General features: G+C 36.1%; 1 protein-coding gene and 1 non-coding gene across 5 annotated transcripts in view; both read left to right on the top strand.

The window, feature by feature from the left end:
• Positions 1-865: 865 nt before the first annotated feature.
• LOC141606623 (uncharacterized) overlaps positions 866-17,409 on the top strand; it is a 116,933-nt gene continuing 100,389 nt past the window's right edge. Inside the window, exons 1-11 of one of the 4 annotated variants that reach the window (XM_074425821.1) lie at positions 866-1,263; positions 2,039-2,149; positions 2,237-2,372; positions 2,436-2,544; positions 2,744-2,794; positions 2,932-3,029; positions 3,122-3,200; positions 3,286-3,333; positions 3,463-3,504; positions 3,604-3,693; positions 4,008-4,284. In XM_074425821.1, coding sequence (XP_074281922.1) covers positions 1,095-1,263; positions 2,039-2,149; positions 2,237-2,372; positions 2,436-2,544; positions 2,744-2,794; positions 2,932-3,029; positions 3,122-3,200; positions 3,286-3,333; positions 3,463-3,504; positions 3,604-3,693 — 933 coding nt within the window. In that variant the 5' untranslated portion in view covers positions 866-1,094 and the 3' untranslated portion in view covers positions 4,008-4,284. Of the gene's footprint in view, positions 1,264-2,038; positions 2,150-2,236; positions 2,373-2,435; positions 2,545-2,743; positions 2,795-2,931; positions 3,030-3,121; positions 3,231-3,285; positions 3,334-3,441; positions 3,505-3,603; positions 3,694-4,007; positions 4,285-17,409 lie in introns of those variants that run through there. The other 3 variants (XM_074425819.1, XR_012526772.1, XM_074425818.1) reach the window with 3 other exon arrangements.
• On the top strand, positions 4,819-4,900 carry TRNAS-UGA (transfer RNA serine (anticodon UGA)). Its single transcript has one exon. It is a non-coding gene; the product is annotated as a tRNA-Ser (tRNA).

Raw genomic sequence — 17,409 nt, forward strand, 5'->3', positions numbered from 1 at the left:
CAAAACCACAAAGGTGAAAGCTTATTACTGCTTTGTTATTAAGGATCGGATTAGTATTTATTTTTTTTTCTTGGCATCGGTAAAACATAAACAATTGCAGATTTGTAGCATTTTTAGCTAATGAGTGACTACGAGGAATAAAACTAAAAACATAAACAATGGAAATGCGGAATAATTATTATGTTGGATGCCCTTGGGTTGGTCATGTCGAAGCTCGGGATCGAAGTAGTAATTATCATGTACTTTTTATTTCTTATATTTAAATTAAATATATTATTTATATTTATTGATTTGGTAGTCTTTTCAAATCATTTCGAATCATTTCATATATGGGTCATTCGGCTAGTTTTAGGTAGATATGAATACACTAGATAACAGCCCTCCCGGTGCTACGTCATAGGCACATCGAGAACGTAGATAATTGTAACCATATACAAATAGCAACAATGAAATTAATGTCAGCCCCCGGCCTTAATATGTAAAGTCTCCATTCCTTGGTAATCGAATCCTAAAGATCCATAAATTAGCCAATGTTTGGCTAGCCAAGCGGGCATACGAAGCCTGCATCTTGCTTATATCTCCCACGTTCGTAGAATTGCTTCTAATCTAGTCAATATCAAGCCAACCAAAGCTTGGGTCAAGTTTTAGGCAATCCGGCTTATTAAATTTTAAGTCAATTTTGGGTTTGGAGTCAATCTGATCGAGTCAAATTAAATTTACAATGTCTATACGCATAACAAATCTTTTACTCAAAAGGTTTGCTTAATTTAACCTAAATCGTCAAAAATGACGAAAGTTATTTTAGTGAGATTACTTTAATAAAATAGCACTCACCGTTTTCCTAAAAATTCTGTTATTTTTCTGTTATATATTCAAGCGGGAGAAAAACAGAAATAACCACCATCAACAACACAAAGCTCCCATCATCTGCGCACAAATCCTCGATCACATTCTTCCTTAAAATCCCCAATTTTATTGATTTTCTCTCTCCTAGGGTTTCTGCTCCCCAGAAACCCGCCATTATTAATCAGAGAGAGAAGAAGAGCACTAAATTCCGTTGCATTTCTTCATTGGATTTTGTATTGAAGGAACAAATGGAGGAGATTTGTGATAAAGTTTGCGTGTTCGAGGAATCATTGGAAATTGATTTTGATTTCGAGTTTGATGTCGAAAAATTCTTCGATTTTACAAGTACGGAGACGATTGACGAGGTTATGGAATCTGAACGTTGGTTTCATTTAGCTCCAGGCTACCCTCCTTCACGTATGATTTTTAATTTTGAATTAAACGCGTAAATTATCGCCTATTTTTCCATTGTTTTCTCTCAATTATTGCGCATTTTGCACCAATTTTTTTTAAGAATTATGTTGCACATTTTTGTTCTGTTTTAAATTTAATATTTGATGATACCAATATATTAGCATTAATGAAATGATGATTAATAATTAATAGGCTAATCTCGTACTTACTCCATTTCACTCAATTCTATACGTTTGCTTTTTAGACACTATTCAACCATGGGAAAAACGAGCATTGATATAAATGTATAAAGCAAATGTACAGAATTGAATGAAATGGATTATGGATAAAGTATTTCATGTTGTAGGGCAATTTGTTTACCTTTTTTTTTTTTTTTTTTTTTTTTGTGAAGGATATTTTAATCAAATGTAAACAAATGATTGAAACGAAGAAAATAAGATTTATGGGCGAGTTTTGGCTTAAAAGACTTGGAAACTTGTGCCAAAGCCATATATTGTCGTCTTGTCCGGCCAATTGGCTAAATCATTGCCATTTATTTATCGAAACAATTAGTCTTGTGTAGAACTGTCATTAGCGCAATTATGAAATGAGTAATGTAACAATAAATAGGATCTGTCACCCCGTATGCATACAATTAGTCTTGTGTAGGACTGTCATTAGCGCAATTATGAAATGAATAATGTAACAAGAAATGGGACCTGTCACCACGTATGCATACAATTAGTCTTGTGTAGGACTGTTATTAGCGCAATTAATAAATCGGCTAACATTTGTACAGCTTTACTCCTCAAGTTGGGATTGGTAACAGAAGAGTATGAACATCAGTATGAATCGGCCGCTACCAGTGATAATGGAGAATCAGAAACTCGAGATCAATGTAAAAGGCAAGGTATAGAATAGAGTCTATGGAAGAGTGAGATTTTACCTTTACTTGTCGACAATGGCGTATGATTACATGAACCTTAATAAATGACAGGTTCTGAACTGCTGAAGCCGAAACCTGCAAACCAGACACGTTTGTCAACGAACTCCAGATTGTTACAACCTACAGCAAGTCAATTAGCAAAGCAGAATCAACAGATTGGTTTTCGTGAAACGAGGCCTCCTGCAAGGTATATATATCTAATGATTACAAATCTCTTTATAATAAGAAGCCTGCATATTATCCTGACCAGTCGTTCAATTCCGACTAACAGTGTTCAGAAGCTAGGAAGTTCTGTTAAGTCTCCTGGATCTATTGCTGCTACCAAACGGCATAAACTACAGTACGGTTATTTGCACAAGGTAATTGAGCTATTTCTCGTCATTTAAATTGTATTTTACGCTTAAACATCTAGTTCTATAACCAGTGGCGGAGCCAGGATTTGAGGTTAGGGGGGCGGATGGGTAAAAATATAAGGCACACTCGAAATTTTTTTGAAAAATTTAACTAAAAACTTCGAAAAACTGAACCGCCAGGGGGGGCGATCCCCTAAAATTTCAGGTTGCTCAGCTCAAACACCAGACGAATTTTGCGCACAAGCTAGCTAGACAGGTTAGAAAATTTTCTGAAGAATCAATAATACCGCGTCAATGTACTAGATTGTCTTCACAACGCCACACTCGTTAACAATACAGACTGCATCCTCTAGTCTGGTCTTTAATTTGGACTAGTGATATTCTACTATACAGACTGCATCCACTAGTGAGACCTCCTGTCATGCAAGACCGAAAACCTCTGCTCCAAAGGAAATTTGCCTAGGAACGGCTAATAGAGCACAACAACGCAGGTAGGCGACTTGATAAATTTAAAACACGAGTATTATTCAGGATTTCAGGGTTAGTACCGATGATTACATCTGTGATTTATTCCTGATTTCAGGTCCCAGGATGCTTCAGAGCTAGTCCGGGATGCAAAATATGATAGTTGTACTTCTAGATCACGCCTTTCGAATGGAAAAGTCGGTAACTCATTTAGGGAAAAATAAATAGTCATATGTTCTCATGTAACTCATTCTTATTTATTACTCGCGCTTCTTTTGCCAGGCTTCGGAACCTAAGAAAAACACACCGTCCCTGGCTTTAGTCATAAAGGTATGTCATATGTCCCATAAAATCGAAAATTTCCGTTGTTCAGGAGGGAGCCCCTGCCCCCTGGCCCCTGCTAGCCTCCCTAGATCCACCATTGCGCGCAATTTATAGTTTGTCTTGTGTTTTATGAAGGGCTTAAAGAAGAGTGCATCGCGCTCCATGAAGGAGAATAAGGTATATGCTGTTAGAGTTAAATTATTGAAAGTATGATGAACTCGCTGATCTCGTGTAATTAATGTTCTTGAACTTCGTGTTCAACTGAACTCCCTTCAGAATCCAAATTCAGCTGTTGTAAAACCGACAACATGTTGCCTGAAGCAAAATCAAACTAGCGAAGGGAGGGTGACAGTCATCGCGTACTAGGTAAGAAATTCTGAAACCTAACCTGTTTACAGACTCCTTTACAAGACACTCGAAAATTATGCAAATGCATTTCGACACCAAAAAAAAAAAAAAAAAAAAAATTACATATAAGCTCAGAAAAAATTTGTTTTTTGACGTCATAAAACTAACATATAATTTATAAACTTTATAGAACTAAAAAAAAATACACAAAAAATTCAAAAACCCATTAAGTGTGAGATAATACATCTGATGTACAATCCTTTTTCTCATCAATTTTCGGATTGTACCTATAATCGTCTCCCTACTAACATTTGAAAATTTGTACTGTGAAGGTTCCATGTCATGCTTCATGTTATCTGAACTCAAATCATTTGATACATTTGTTGATGGCGATCCAAAGTAAGAAATGATGCGGGCCGGTTATTAATTTTATGAAATGGGATGATAATTGTTGTTGATCATATGGCAATATGACACAGTGACACCAATTTTGTAGAGAGTTGTACATAACATTTTTTTGAGCAGAGTTGTGTGTAATTAATTATATGGCTACTGATGTATTAGCGGAACGTTTGCAAATTTTAACCAACAATCCCACGTCTTTGCCCCGATCTTAAACTCTTAATACAACATTGAAAATGTCGTACTTCGTCTATTTTATGTTATTCTCATTTGACTTTTTGAGGTATAAGTGTTGTTGTACGATGTATATATCATATGACATTAATATACATACGCTAAAAAGTATGATAAATATATAAGCAATTGAAGTGACGATAAAGATGACTGCGTTGAATCCTACCGCGTAAATCCATACCGTTTTTGGAAATTTTAGTTCATCGACTCCTAAACTCCCATTGCTTAATCGAAGTTTCTCCTATAAGCTTTTGAATAGAAGTTACAGACTAATGCCGAAGCTTGAAGCTCATGAATCGAGCAGTCTTCTCTGATGTCCAACATACTATACTTTTTTAAAGAATCTGCAATCTCTAATTCAGTACGTTTTCAATCTATATAAAAAGTCTCATGTTAAACATCACAACTAAAAAAATTCACAGTACATACAAAGTATACAATACTCTTATTAAGAGTAAAGGATTACTATAAGATAAAGTCATTCAACAACATGACTATAACAGATAAGTCGATATGTCCGAGTGGTTAAGGAGACAGACTTGAAATCTGTTGGGCTTCGCCCGCGCAGGTTCGAACCCTGCTGTCGACGTTTTTTTTTTCTTTTTGAAGCTTATTTGCGCTACTTCTTTGAGCATGTGCACAGAATTAAGTGGGCTGGATTGCTGGACTCGAAACCTATAGAAGCTCACAGGCCTAGTTGTGTACTTAGTACTTGATGACACTATTTATTAAATTTAAGACGGGTCTAATATCTATGAGATAAACAAAAATATTGTTTTTTTCTATGCATTTTTATATACACAGGTGTATGTTATTGACCCGTGTTAAAGTAGATTTAGCAAATTATACGAATATAGTGTACCCCCACTCGATTTTGGAGCTTTAATAATGCGGTTACTCTTTATTAAGATGGTTATATCCGTTTTAAATTTAAAATTGGTCAAGTAATAATTTAGTGAAGCTAAATGAGATGGTTATATCTTTTTTTATCTTGATATCGGTCTAGTAATAATTCAATTTATCTATTTAACTCGAGTTGTTTTTAAGACGGATCACCTCCATAAACAAGAAGTTGTGTAATTCGCGTGTTATGCTTGCTTTGTTTGTTTATCTATTTTGATTTTCTTCTAGTAGTTGTATGCATAATATGTTGTCGTGTTCGATTGTTAAGAGGAGGGGTGCGGAAAAATAAAAAAATTGAATTTTTTAGTTAAATTTGATCTTTTTTTTCAAATGTTGAAATTTCCCTCCTCTCAACCGGAAAAAATGGTTCTACCACTTAACCACTATCCATGGTGTTCCAAATGTCGTTCAAATCGATAGCAAGACCAGTTCAATACGTTGGGTTGATCTGGTCCTTATCGAATACGTTCCAGGCTTCCAGCTAGTCTCCAACTCCATAAAAATATGGTGACGGTCTTCAGTCCAATTGAATCTGATCTAGTCCAAACTCAAGAAAACCACTAAAATACTCTTTCTAACCGAGCCAATGTAATCAAAGCCCAGCAAAGGCCGGAACTAATAGATTTTGGTCCACCCTGAGTCCCCTCCTAGCCAGCCCGATCTCCAATTTCGGTCCACCCTATGTATGTATGTGACTGTCCCACATATTCTTGTCCGATCCAATGGTTCTAGTTCAATAACCCCTTCCCCGCCCCTAACTCCCACCATCTTAAGAACCCAATAACTTGCGGCTCACATGCCGTTTTCGCGAGCTTGACTCACTCGTTTTAGAAACTACTACTCCCTCTAATCTATATCTATCTATCTATCTATCTATCTATATTAATAAATGAAGCTTTTTTCGAGGATTATGTTTATATTGTTTGATTTGTTTTATATTTCTAATTTTGTTGAAACTGATCTATGTTTTTTTTTTTGCCATGTGTAGGTTATCAATGATTTCATTAAACATATATATTACCAATATCAGGTGGTATAAGTTGATGTTGGAGATTTTTTTAATATAAAGAGTGAAATATTGGTAAGTAATAGAAATTTTAAAGTATGCATTTGCTTGACAATTGTAAATTGCACTGCGATATTGATCGAAGCACTGCTATACGAATGGATAATTCATTGTATAGAATTAATGGTGCTAATTCATGGTTTGTTGATCGTTTACATATGCTTTATGTTCGCGATTATCTATATATTTCGATGATATCGATAATTTGTGTGTTTTGTCAAAGAAATTACTCTTAGGATGTTTAACCTGCTGTTTAAGCAGGTGAATTTTTGCTTGGTTGATTGGCCGTGTTGTTCGATAGTTTTTTTATATAATGTACGTAGGTGTTAGTTTTAAGTACAATAATTCTTTCTTAAGACGGATATATTTATCTTAATTATTAATTTTCTTAACCCTACTTTTTGCATACCATTCACAGAAAATTAAGCGTATGGACTAAAGACTTGAATACCCTACGGAGTATGATCAAAGTTTTTATAAAAAGCTAGATACTTTTGAGTTATTGTCTTAGCAAGGTGAGAGAGTAGCTTTTTAAAGAAACTAATAACTCTGCACGTACTATTGCCTTGTGATTTACTATTTATCTACTGAAATCTCACCTTGACTACTAACTAATTATAACTGTATACTTTCACAGGGCGGTTACGTTCACGCAACCATATATGGCAACTCTCTAATTGAAAGGTTCCGTTCAAGACTCACCAAGGGAGATGTTTATGTGATGAACCACTTTGCTATCGGATCGAACAAATCACCATATCAAAATTAGAAAACAGATAAAATTATCAACTGTTATTGTATTTGCTAATTGCACAACAAAAAAATAATAACGTATATGTAGTCGTTTCTTAAGCACATTAAAGAAGTCAAGAGAATTTTAAGTACAAATTGTCAATAAACCTTTGTTTATCAACATAAATGCACAAATGCATAAATAAGTCAATAAGATAGCGTACTAATGTGAAAACAATTAAGCGTTATCGTATAAGATTAGTTGAAACTTAAACATACACAAATGCTTAAATAAGACTGTCATAACTTTACGGTTTATAGTAAGTTTACTTCTACGAAGTATTATCTTTTTTTTTGGCTTAATTTCATCTCGGCTTTAGTTCAGCTTCAACTTCGTTCAATTCAGCTCAGTTAAGTTCACCTTATCTTTTCATAAATTAACTCTTAGTTCAGCTCTATTCAGTTTAACTCCATTTGGTTCAGTTAAGCTCCTATCAACCGAAAAGAACATGACCTATATCTCATGTAAACTTCTTACAGACTACGGAGTATATATAATATTATTTCGTGCAATTGAGAGCTACATAAAATATTAAAAAAACATTGTACATTTTTAAATAACAACCTTAATTATATCTTATATTTTTATTTTTATGTATGCAAACATATAGTATTCGAGTCTCTACTTTTTTTTTTTTGGTTACAAGGAGCGGGAATTACCCAAAAAATAAACAAAAAACACCTAAAACATGAAAACACATTTAAAAAATTCGAGTCTATACTTTGAAAAGTGGGATAATTAGTAACAATGATAATCAAAATTCGAAAAGTGAAGGAACTATACATCTACTCCCTATTTCTCGCCATATCATAACGATAATATATATCCTTACTTTTACCTTAAAAAAACTCATACTCCATCTTCAAACTATAAAATTTAAAGTCGTGTGTTTTAAGTTGTCATTATCCTTGGATCACAAATAGGCGACAATGTTACCATGAGTTAGAATATAGGTGACACTGTTTAAAGAACTTATATGAGAAGATCACATTATGGCTGACTAACTACGAACTTCTTGAGAATTTGCCACTTTTACGGTCCTATATATACTACTCCTATATTTTGAACCTAACTCCAGATTTACTGATTTACGATTAACTTATATATCCATGTGTTCATCCCATATATACTATTAGAGTTAGGCTTGATACATGGGGTCGATTCATAGAAAAAAATAGTTTGTGTTAATATATCGAGGTATCAATTATATACAAGTACGTATCCCACAGAAAATACTTATAGGCCCGTGCATTGCACGGGCATTAAATCTAGTATCTATCTATATTAATAAAGGAAGCTTTTTTCGAGCGATTACAGAGAGTCCAACATTCACGAAAGACTAAATTTTAAAAAATGAATAAAACAGCTAGCAAAATAACCGTATGTCACCATCCTTGTGATAAGATTTTATTCTATCTTATTATACAACTTCTAATGTAGGTCAACTTCTAATGTAGGTTTTTCACATGAGCTCAAATACAAGAGTTACTTTTTTCGAGCGATTACAGAGAGTCCAACATTCGCAAAAGACTAAATTTTAAAAAATGAATAAAACAGTTAGCAAAATAACCGTATGTCACCATCCTTGTGATAAGATTTTATTCTATCTTATACAACTTTTAATGTAGGTTTTTCACATGAGCTCAAATACAAGAGTTCATTTATTTACAATTTTCCTATTTAATAATAAAAAAAAATCACAATTGAGTTTGAGAGGCATACCATCTGAGAAAAAATTACTACAAAATACGAGCATATATAAAGCGGTCCATTCATACCAAATTACCAAACATAATTTATTTTTGTTCTGACATCTTTTCTTACGTTTCTCTTTATTTGATTGAAAATGTGTGTTTTGTTTTTCATATGATTTGATTATTATACGATGTAATTGTTGTCATTGTGTTTGTGTATCTAACTAATATTTTTTCTTTCTAATGACAGATTTGAAGAATACCAAGCAATATCACAATAGTTGGATGTCAGATTAGAAGAGATTGTATTAGAAAATTTGGGTTAGCCGTTTATGCATTGAAAGTAATCTCAAATTGGTGTCTTTGGTTTTGATAATTTTCTTTTTTCCCTATGGCCCTATCTAATTACCAATTTGGTTGGATTGATAATATGTTCTGCAGTATGATGACAAACGGGTTAGGGTGGTAGATGACTTATCCGTGATCGGCTAGAGATACAATATTCAGTTTATGTAAGTCTAATGGAAAAGGACATCCTTGAATAATGGAAAAGGACAATACTTCCTATTTAATTGGTAGACTAAATTATTTACCTTTTGCTTTTTACTTTATTTACTTCATTATGACAATATTTGCTTCCAAACTAAATTGTATACGTCTTTCATTCTACATGTTTGCATAATGACCGAGTTTTGGGAGTGAATTATTAATTTTTCTATTATCCGTAGAAACCTACTCTATCCCGGTCAATTGATATTCTTTAGTTTTGGCACAAAGACAAAGAAAAGAGGAGATAGTCAATTACTATAACGAGTGGACTAAATTGAGTGTGAATGATCAAATTACCCTCAAGTTCGTTCTTAAAATAGAAAGGACAACAATTGACTGAGATACCAAAAAATAAAATAGGACAACAAATGACCGAGACAGAGGGAGTATTCAATTTATATGCGGAGAACTACTATATTAGGATTTAGGAACCAATGAGACACCAACCGTATAAGATCCCGTGACATTTTGTAAGTTATTAGGAGGTAACATTTGATGAGTTTGTTTTAAGTAAATAACCTATCTTCCTTTACCCCCTTATATATAAATAAAAAAATATGTCCAATTTATTATGAAAAAGTCTAACAAAATATTCTGCATCAACTTTACCAAGGTCCAATAAGACGAGAATAATTGTTTTGCGAACAAGTCCATCAAAGAATAGAGATAGTTAGATCAAAGTAAATGTACATAAAATACGCCCTTGGTTTCATTTTTGACAATTATCTCCCTTCCCCTCCCATGCATCAACTTTTTTTAATTAAAATAATACAGCAAGTCTCCCTTGTGACGGGTTTATCCGCCGCAAGCTTGCGACTAACCAAATACAACCCACATGAGGAGATAAGACAAAAGTTTAATTTTCAAAAGTAATATGACAATTTTATTCTGTCTCATATATTTGATGGATTGTTATTGTATTGTTATAACAGAAGCAAGAAAGAACAAATAAAGAACAATAAAAGACAAACGCACAGATTTACGTGGTTCACTAACGGTGTGTTAGCTACGTCCACAGGGCAGAAGGGAGAGAGTTTTATTGATATGTGAGGAGTTTTCGATTCTGATTCGAGACGGTATGATAAGCATAATCTAGGTAGAGGATTAGAGAGTTTATATAATACTCTCTAAACCTAATCTGAAATGACCTAATAAAGGCCCAAGACAGGACCTAGCCCAATAACGAGATACGGATACGTTTAAGTTTCGAGGGCGTTGCCCCCGAACCCCCATCGGGGACCACGTTGCGTCCCCGAACCCCTAAACCAGGGCGCTTCGCCCCTGGACCCAGACTCGTTGACCGGGCAGCGAGACCCCCGCATAGTTATTCGAAGCGGCGGTTAACAGAATCAAGGCACAAACCCAACAAATCTCCACCTTGACTTGAATTCTCTCACAAACAGACAGATGTACCGGATGCATTCCCATAAATGCCGGATGTACCGGAAAGCTCTTCTCCTTCCCCCTCGGATATTGCCCCCAAGAGGGCAATTACAGATCTATAGATATTTAGCAAGTCCAAACAATGTTGGAACTTGCTATGCGGAATCGGCTTAGTGAACATGTCACCGGGTTATCGGCGATACCCACTTTGTTCACCTTAATCCTCTTCTCATTTCTCAGAAAGTGATATCTCACATCTATATGCTTAGTCCTCTCATGATGGACTTGATCTTTAGCCAAGCATATTGCACTAAGACTCATCACGAGAATACAATAGCTTGCTCCCGATGTAGACCCAAATCACTCGACCAATCCTTTTAACCGATTCCCTCTTTAGTTGCTGCGGTCAACGCCATATACTCTGCTTGAAGAGTAGACAAAGTAATCGTAGGTCGCAATGTAGCCTTCCAACGACGATCGAACCACCAAGAGTGAAAACATAACCGGTCATTGATCGTCTCATCAACATCTCCCGCATAATCGAAATCGAGTACCCCGACACAAGGCACTCTCTATCACCTCCATAAATGAGACCAACATCAGATGTACCCTTAAGGTACCGAAAAATTCTCTTCACAACTTGCCAATGCTCTTTACCTGGATCACCCATAAACCGGCTCACCACACTGATCGATGTGCTAAATCGGGTCTAGTGCACCATAGCATACATCAAACTACCCACTGCACTAGAGTACGGAACTCGGGACATGTACTCCTTTTCTTCAAATGACTTGGGTGAGAAAGCAATAGACAGATGTGCATTCGATGCACTAGGAGTATCTATGGATTTAGCAAAGAGACATGCCAAACCTTGCTAGCACCTTCTGAATATAGCCTTTCTGAGATAAGAAAAGCTTCTTCTTGCTCCTATCCCCGTAGATCTCCATTCCCGAATTTTTCTTCTTTGCACCCAAATCTTTCATCTCAAATTCAAAGACTAAGAAGACCCTTCAATTTCTCGAACATCGGACTTGCTCTCTGCAGCTATCAACATATCGTCTACATATAGGATCGGATAAATGAAAGACTCATTCTTCACTTGTTGTAATAAACACAACAATCATACGGACTCTAGTGTAGCCAATCTCCAACATGTAGTCATCAAACCTTTTATACCATTGCCTCGGAGACTGTTTTAGCCCATATAAGGACTTCTTCACTTGCAAACATAGTCTTCTTTACCCTAATCTGAAACCGTCTGGTGAGTCATGTATATCTCTTCTTCCAACTCTCCATGTAGGAAAGTCATCTTCACATCTAGTGTTCGAGTTCTAAATCTGATGTGCAACTATTGCTAGCAACACTCGATGGAAGTATGTCGACCACTTTGGCGAAAATATTTCATTGTAGTCTACCCCCTCTTTCTCGACCGAACCCACGAGCTACCAATCGAGCTTTATACCTTATACCCTCGGCAGCTCTCTCCTCTTTCTTCTTGAAGACCCATTTACAAGTAACAATCTTTCTCCCTTGAGGCTTCTTGGATAATTCTCGGTCCGATTCTTTTGAAGAGACTCCATCTCATCTCCCATGGCGGAAGCCACCGGGCGGTTCGAAACATGTTCTTTGCTTCTTTGAAAGTGGATGGCTCATGTAAGTCGGGATCCACCTCCTCGGCAACACTGAAGTGCATAACCCACCATATCTTCAAAACCAAGTCTATTCGGAGGCTTCCCAAAATTAGGCCGATTGACCGCTCACGGGCCAAACTCTGCGATTCGGAATCGGTAATGAAGAATCCGATGGAACAGATTCGGATTCGGACTGTAGTGGTTGATCTTCTTCCTGTGGTACCCTCTCATCAAGAGTGTCTTGCTGCTCCACCTGTTTATCAACACTACTACTACTATCCGACAACATATAAGACTTCACAAAGTAGGATTAACCATAGAATTTTCATCAAAGACAACATTTCTACTCAAAATAACCCTACCCTCGGATGGAGACCGGATACGGTATCCCTTGACACCATCCCCATAGCCCACGAATACTCCCTTTTAGCTCGTGGCTCAAGCTTACCTTCACTAACATGATAATAAGCGATACTACCAAAAGCCCTTAAAATGGAATAGTCGGCGGACTTACCGGACCACATCTCAAATGGAGTTTTGAGATTCGGACTCGTGTGAGGTCCCCGATTTATCGATAACATCTTGTACTAACGCTTCGCCCGAATCTTCTTGTTAGTCCAAAGATTAGAGAGCATGCACCTTGCCCTCTCCAGAAGTGTCGATTCATTCGCTCTGCTACACCATTTTCTTGAGGTGTATCTCGGACCGTACGATGTCTAGCAATCCCTTCATTCTTGCGAACTCGTCGAACTCGAAAACAAAAAACTCTAGGCCGTTATCGATTCGCGACCTCTTGACCTTCTTCCCAGTTTGATTCTCCATTAATGCCTTCCACTGCTTAAAGTGAGTGAAGGCTTCGTTTTTGTGCTTCATCAAATAAATCCAAGTCTTCCTGGAATAATCATCAATGATTGACACAAAATACCTGTGACCTCCCAAAGACTCCACCTTAGAAGGACCCCAACAATCAGAATGGATGTAATCAAGTGTGCCCTTGGTCCTATGCACTGCTTTAGGAAACTTGCTGCGATGTAGCTTCCCAAAAACACAATGCTCACGAAATCCAGTTCTTGACCTTGTGACCACACGGAAAAGATCTTCTTTTGACCAGAGTCCGCATCCCCCTTTCACTCATATGACCAAGTCTCATATGCCACAACTTGGTCAAATCTTCTTTATCAACATCCGAGGATGCAACAACAACAACCCGACAGAGTAGATCCCCAAGATAATATAGAGTACCATGCTTGATACCCCTCGAACTACATTCGAACCTTTGCGGACGTTCGAACTCCACCTACACCTTGAAAGTCAAACCCTTACTTGTCTAACGTGCTTAAGGAGATCAGATTCTTTGTCATTAGTGGAACATGTCTAACCTCGTTCAATGTACAGAATTTACCATCATGTGTCCTTACCCTGACTGAGCCGATTCCAACTATCCTGCAAACAGCACTATTCGCCATAGAAATAGTGCCTCCATCTACCTGTTCATAAGTTGTAAACCACTCCTGCGCGGACATATATGGTAAGATGCTCCAGAATCTAGAATCCACACATCAGTGTGATGCGTGACCCTACCCGTAACTAGAGCATAATCATCTTCCTCGGAACTCGCATCCGCTACACCAAAGAGAGTGACCGGACTTGTTCTCTTATCTTTCTTGGGACAATCGAATTTCCAATGCCCCTTCCCTTTACATGAGTTACTGAGACATCACTAGGTTTAGGACCTCTAGAAACATAAGAACCAGACGAACCAGAATTACCGTAAGTACCGGCGAGAATTAGAAGAACCCGAATAAGAAGGCTTCTTATACTTTTTCTTCCCGAATTTCCCTGTCCATAACCCCCACTGGCGCTAACCCTGCAGCTGATTATCTGTACTGTACCGGCCGCCTTATGGCGCAATTCTCTAGTATGAAGAGACGACCTAACATCTTCTAGAGTAATGTATATCTTTACCCACAATAAAGGACTGCATTTAAATTCTCATACGATAACGGTAAAGAAACTAACGAATTAATGCATCCTCATCTTCTACCTTAACATCAATATTACGTAATTCTAGTAAAATTGTGTTTAACTGATCTAAATGATCTCGAAGAGGCATACCTTCCTGCATTCTCAGACTAAACAGACGTTGCTTAAGAAGCAACTTATTGGTCAAAGACTTGGTCATATAAAGACTCTCAAGCTTTTTCCACAGACCGGCTGCGGTAGTTTCCTCCGCGACTTCAGTGATGATATCATCAGCAAGACACAACATAATCGTTGAATGTGCCTTCTCCTCCCGGACCGGCCATCTCGGCGGTAGCAGCGATGCGGCGGTTGCGCTTTCCGTCTTCTTATCTGAAAGCGGCGCCCACAACCCTTGCTGCTTTAACAGAGCCCGCATCTTGATCTGCCACAGACTAAAACTATTCCTCCCGGTGAAGCGATCGATCTTTATGTTCATCGCCGACATCTTTCTCGCTGGTCAGGAACCCGAAGGCTCTGATACCAGTTTGTTATAACAGAAGCAAGAAAGAACAAATAAAGAACAATAAAAGACAAACGCACAGATTTACGTGGTTCACTAACGGTGTGTTAGCTACGTCCACAGGGCAGAAGGGAGAGAGTTTTATTGATATGTGAGGAGTTTTCGATTCTGATTCGGGCGGTATGATAAGCATAACTGCTAGGTAGAGGATTAGAGAGTTTATATAATACTCTCTAAACCTAATACTGAGAATGACCTAATAAAGGCCCAAGACGGACCTAGCCCAATAACGAATACGGATACCGTTTAAGTTTCGGGGCGTTGCCCCCGAACCCCATCGGGGACCACGTTGCGTCCCGAACCCCTAAACCAGGGCGCTTCGCCCGGACCCCAGCACTCGTTGATCCGGGCGGAGACCCCGCATAGTTATTCGAAGCGGCGGTTAACAGAATCAAGGCACAAACCCAACATGTATTATGATATTCTAAATCTAAAGTAAAACATAAACAAAGTTTGATGTTTATTGGGTTAGTTAAAAAAGACAATTGAGATGGAAGTGTACGTAGGCATGAAACCAATGATTCAGACTTTATCATAAGATAAAACATATCGTTACGATGGTCTTGCCACTGTATTTTTTCAAATACCCCTCTCTATATTGTTACTATAGAGATGATCATCATTTGATATAACTAAAAACATAATAATCAAAATATTGTAGAACACTTCGTTTCAGTTAGAGCGATTAGAAGTAGAGTTAGTTCGTTATTGGATAGGTATGAGTATCAAATATAATATTTAACATATGTGGTTGTCAAGGACAACCCAAAATTAAAACCATTTGAAATTTTGTGCAACTGATCCAACTTTTATTTAAAAATTATAAGATTTAAGTCATGATGGATTAAAGTATTCATACATACATAGTTTCAAACCAATTGACTTTAAAAGAGTGTGTTTTTTGTTTCACAACCCTACTTAAATAAGTGTTTGATCAGATTGAGTTATGGCCTTATGGGTGACAATGCTTAAAGAAACCATATTCTATTTAAATATGCATTTTCCTAGGTACCGCGATTATTATCAGTTCATAGAGTATAGGATATTACAAATAGGCCCGTGCATCGCACGGGCATTAAATCTAGTATATATATAAAAGAGAGTTTTTTCGAGCGATCTGAGAGCGTCCACATCATCAAAAATCAATTTAGGAAAGTATAATTTTTAATGTAAAAAATAAAGTGGAGAATCTTTTAATTATTATAATATGTATATTTCCTAAATTATATTCAAGTGATATTTCCCATTTTTATATCAACCTTTTACATTTCATTTGGCAAAAAAATATCGTTAAAAAAATTATGAAAATAATATAATTAGTTTTGTGGTAAAAAATGCTATCATTAGAGTATAGATTTCATATTCTTTGCACATATTAAAGATGGTGTACTTCGTAATATGTAAAATTGTGTACTTTTTAGTATGTTTTGTCCCACATTGGAAAATAACGTAGGAGCGGTGAATATGCTACATATAAATAGTAGAATTGTCCCACATCGAAAGATTAGTACAAGGTGATGTGATCCTATGATTATAAATAGGAGGCATATTTGGAACTTATGATCCACCCAAAAAAATTTGAGTCTCATAAATATTGTTTTAAAGAGCTCTTAAGATTTTCAATCATTATCTACGATATGATATAAAAAATAAAGTGGAAATCGTTGGGAACTACCCGGGAAAGAGTTAAGAACATGAGCAAGAAAATAAAAAAATACAAAACTAAAGGTTTTACTAATGGTAGTCTCCTGACAGAGTACAAAACTAAAGAAATAATGTCGGTAAAAAAATTATGAAAATAATATTATTAGATTCATGGTAAGAAATGCTATCATTAGAGTATGTATAGATTTTATATAATTTGCACATATTAAAGATGGTGTATTTCATAGTATGTTGTATGTCCCACATTGAAAAATAATACTCCCTCTGGCTTTTAATTTTCTTCCCGTTTCTCTAATATATGTGAGGAGTATTATAATGAAATGGGAAGAAAACAGCAAGCCGGAGGGAGTATAAGTGTGACAAATATATTACATATAAAAATAAAATTTTCCCACATCGAAATATAACATAAGGTGGGTGATTCCATGATTATAAATAAGAGGCATCCTTGGAACTTAGGCATCAACCCAAAATCATTTGAGTATCTTAAGTACATACTGTCTTGGAGTGCTCTTAAAAGTTTATATCATTATATTTTCTACCTATTGATTTTATATGTCCCACATTTAAAAAATAATGTAGGTGTGGTAAATATACTACGTTTAAATAATATAATTAGAATTGTGTTAAAAAAATTTCTATCATTAGAGTATAGGTTCATATCATTTGCACATTTTTATTATGATAAAAAAAATAGAAAACAAATGTATGAATATTAATAGATAATATAGTATTTACTTATTATTAAATCGAGTTGGATGTCGAATTAGGTTCAAAAAATATGGTGTACTTTTAAATATGTTATTCGTCTCACATTGGAAAAAATGTAGGTGTGATAAATATATACTACGTATAAATAGTTGAATTGTCCC

This window comes from Silene latifolia, chromosome 10 (assembly GCF_048544455.1).
Source record: "Silene latifolia isolate original U9 population chromosome 10, ASM4854445v1, whole genome shotgun sequence".
In the NCBI taxonomy this organism is placed as follows: Eukaryota; Viridiplantae; Streptophyta; class Magnoliopsida; order Caryophyllales; family Caryophyllaceae; genus Silene; species Silene latifolia.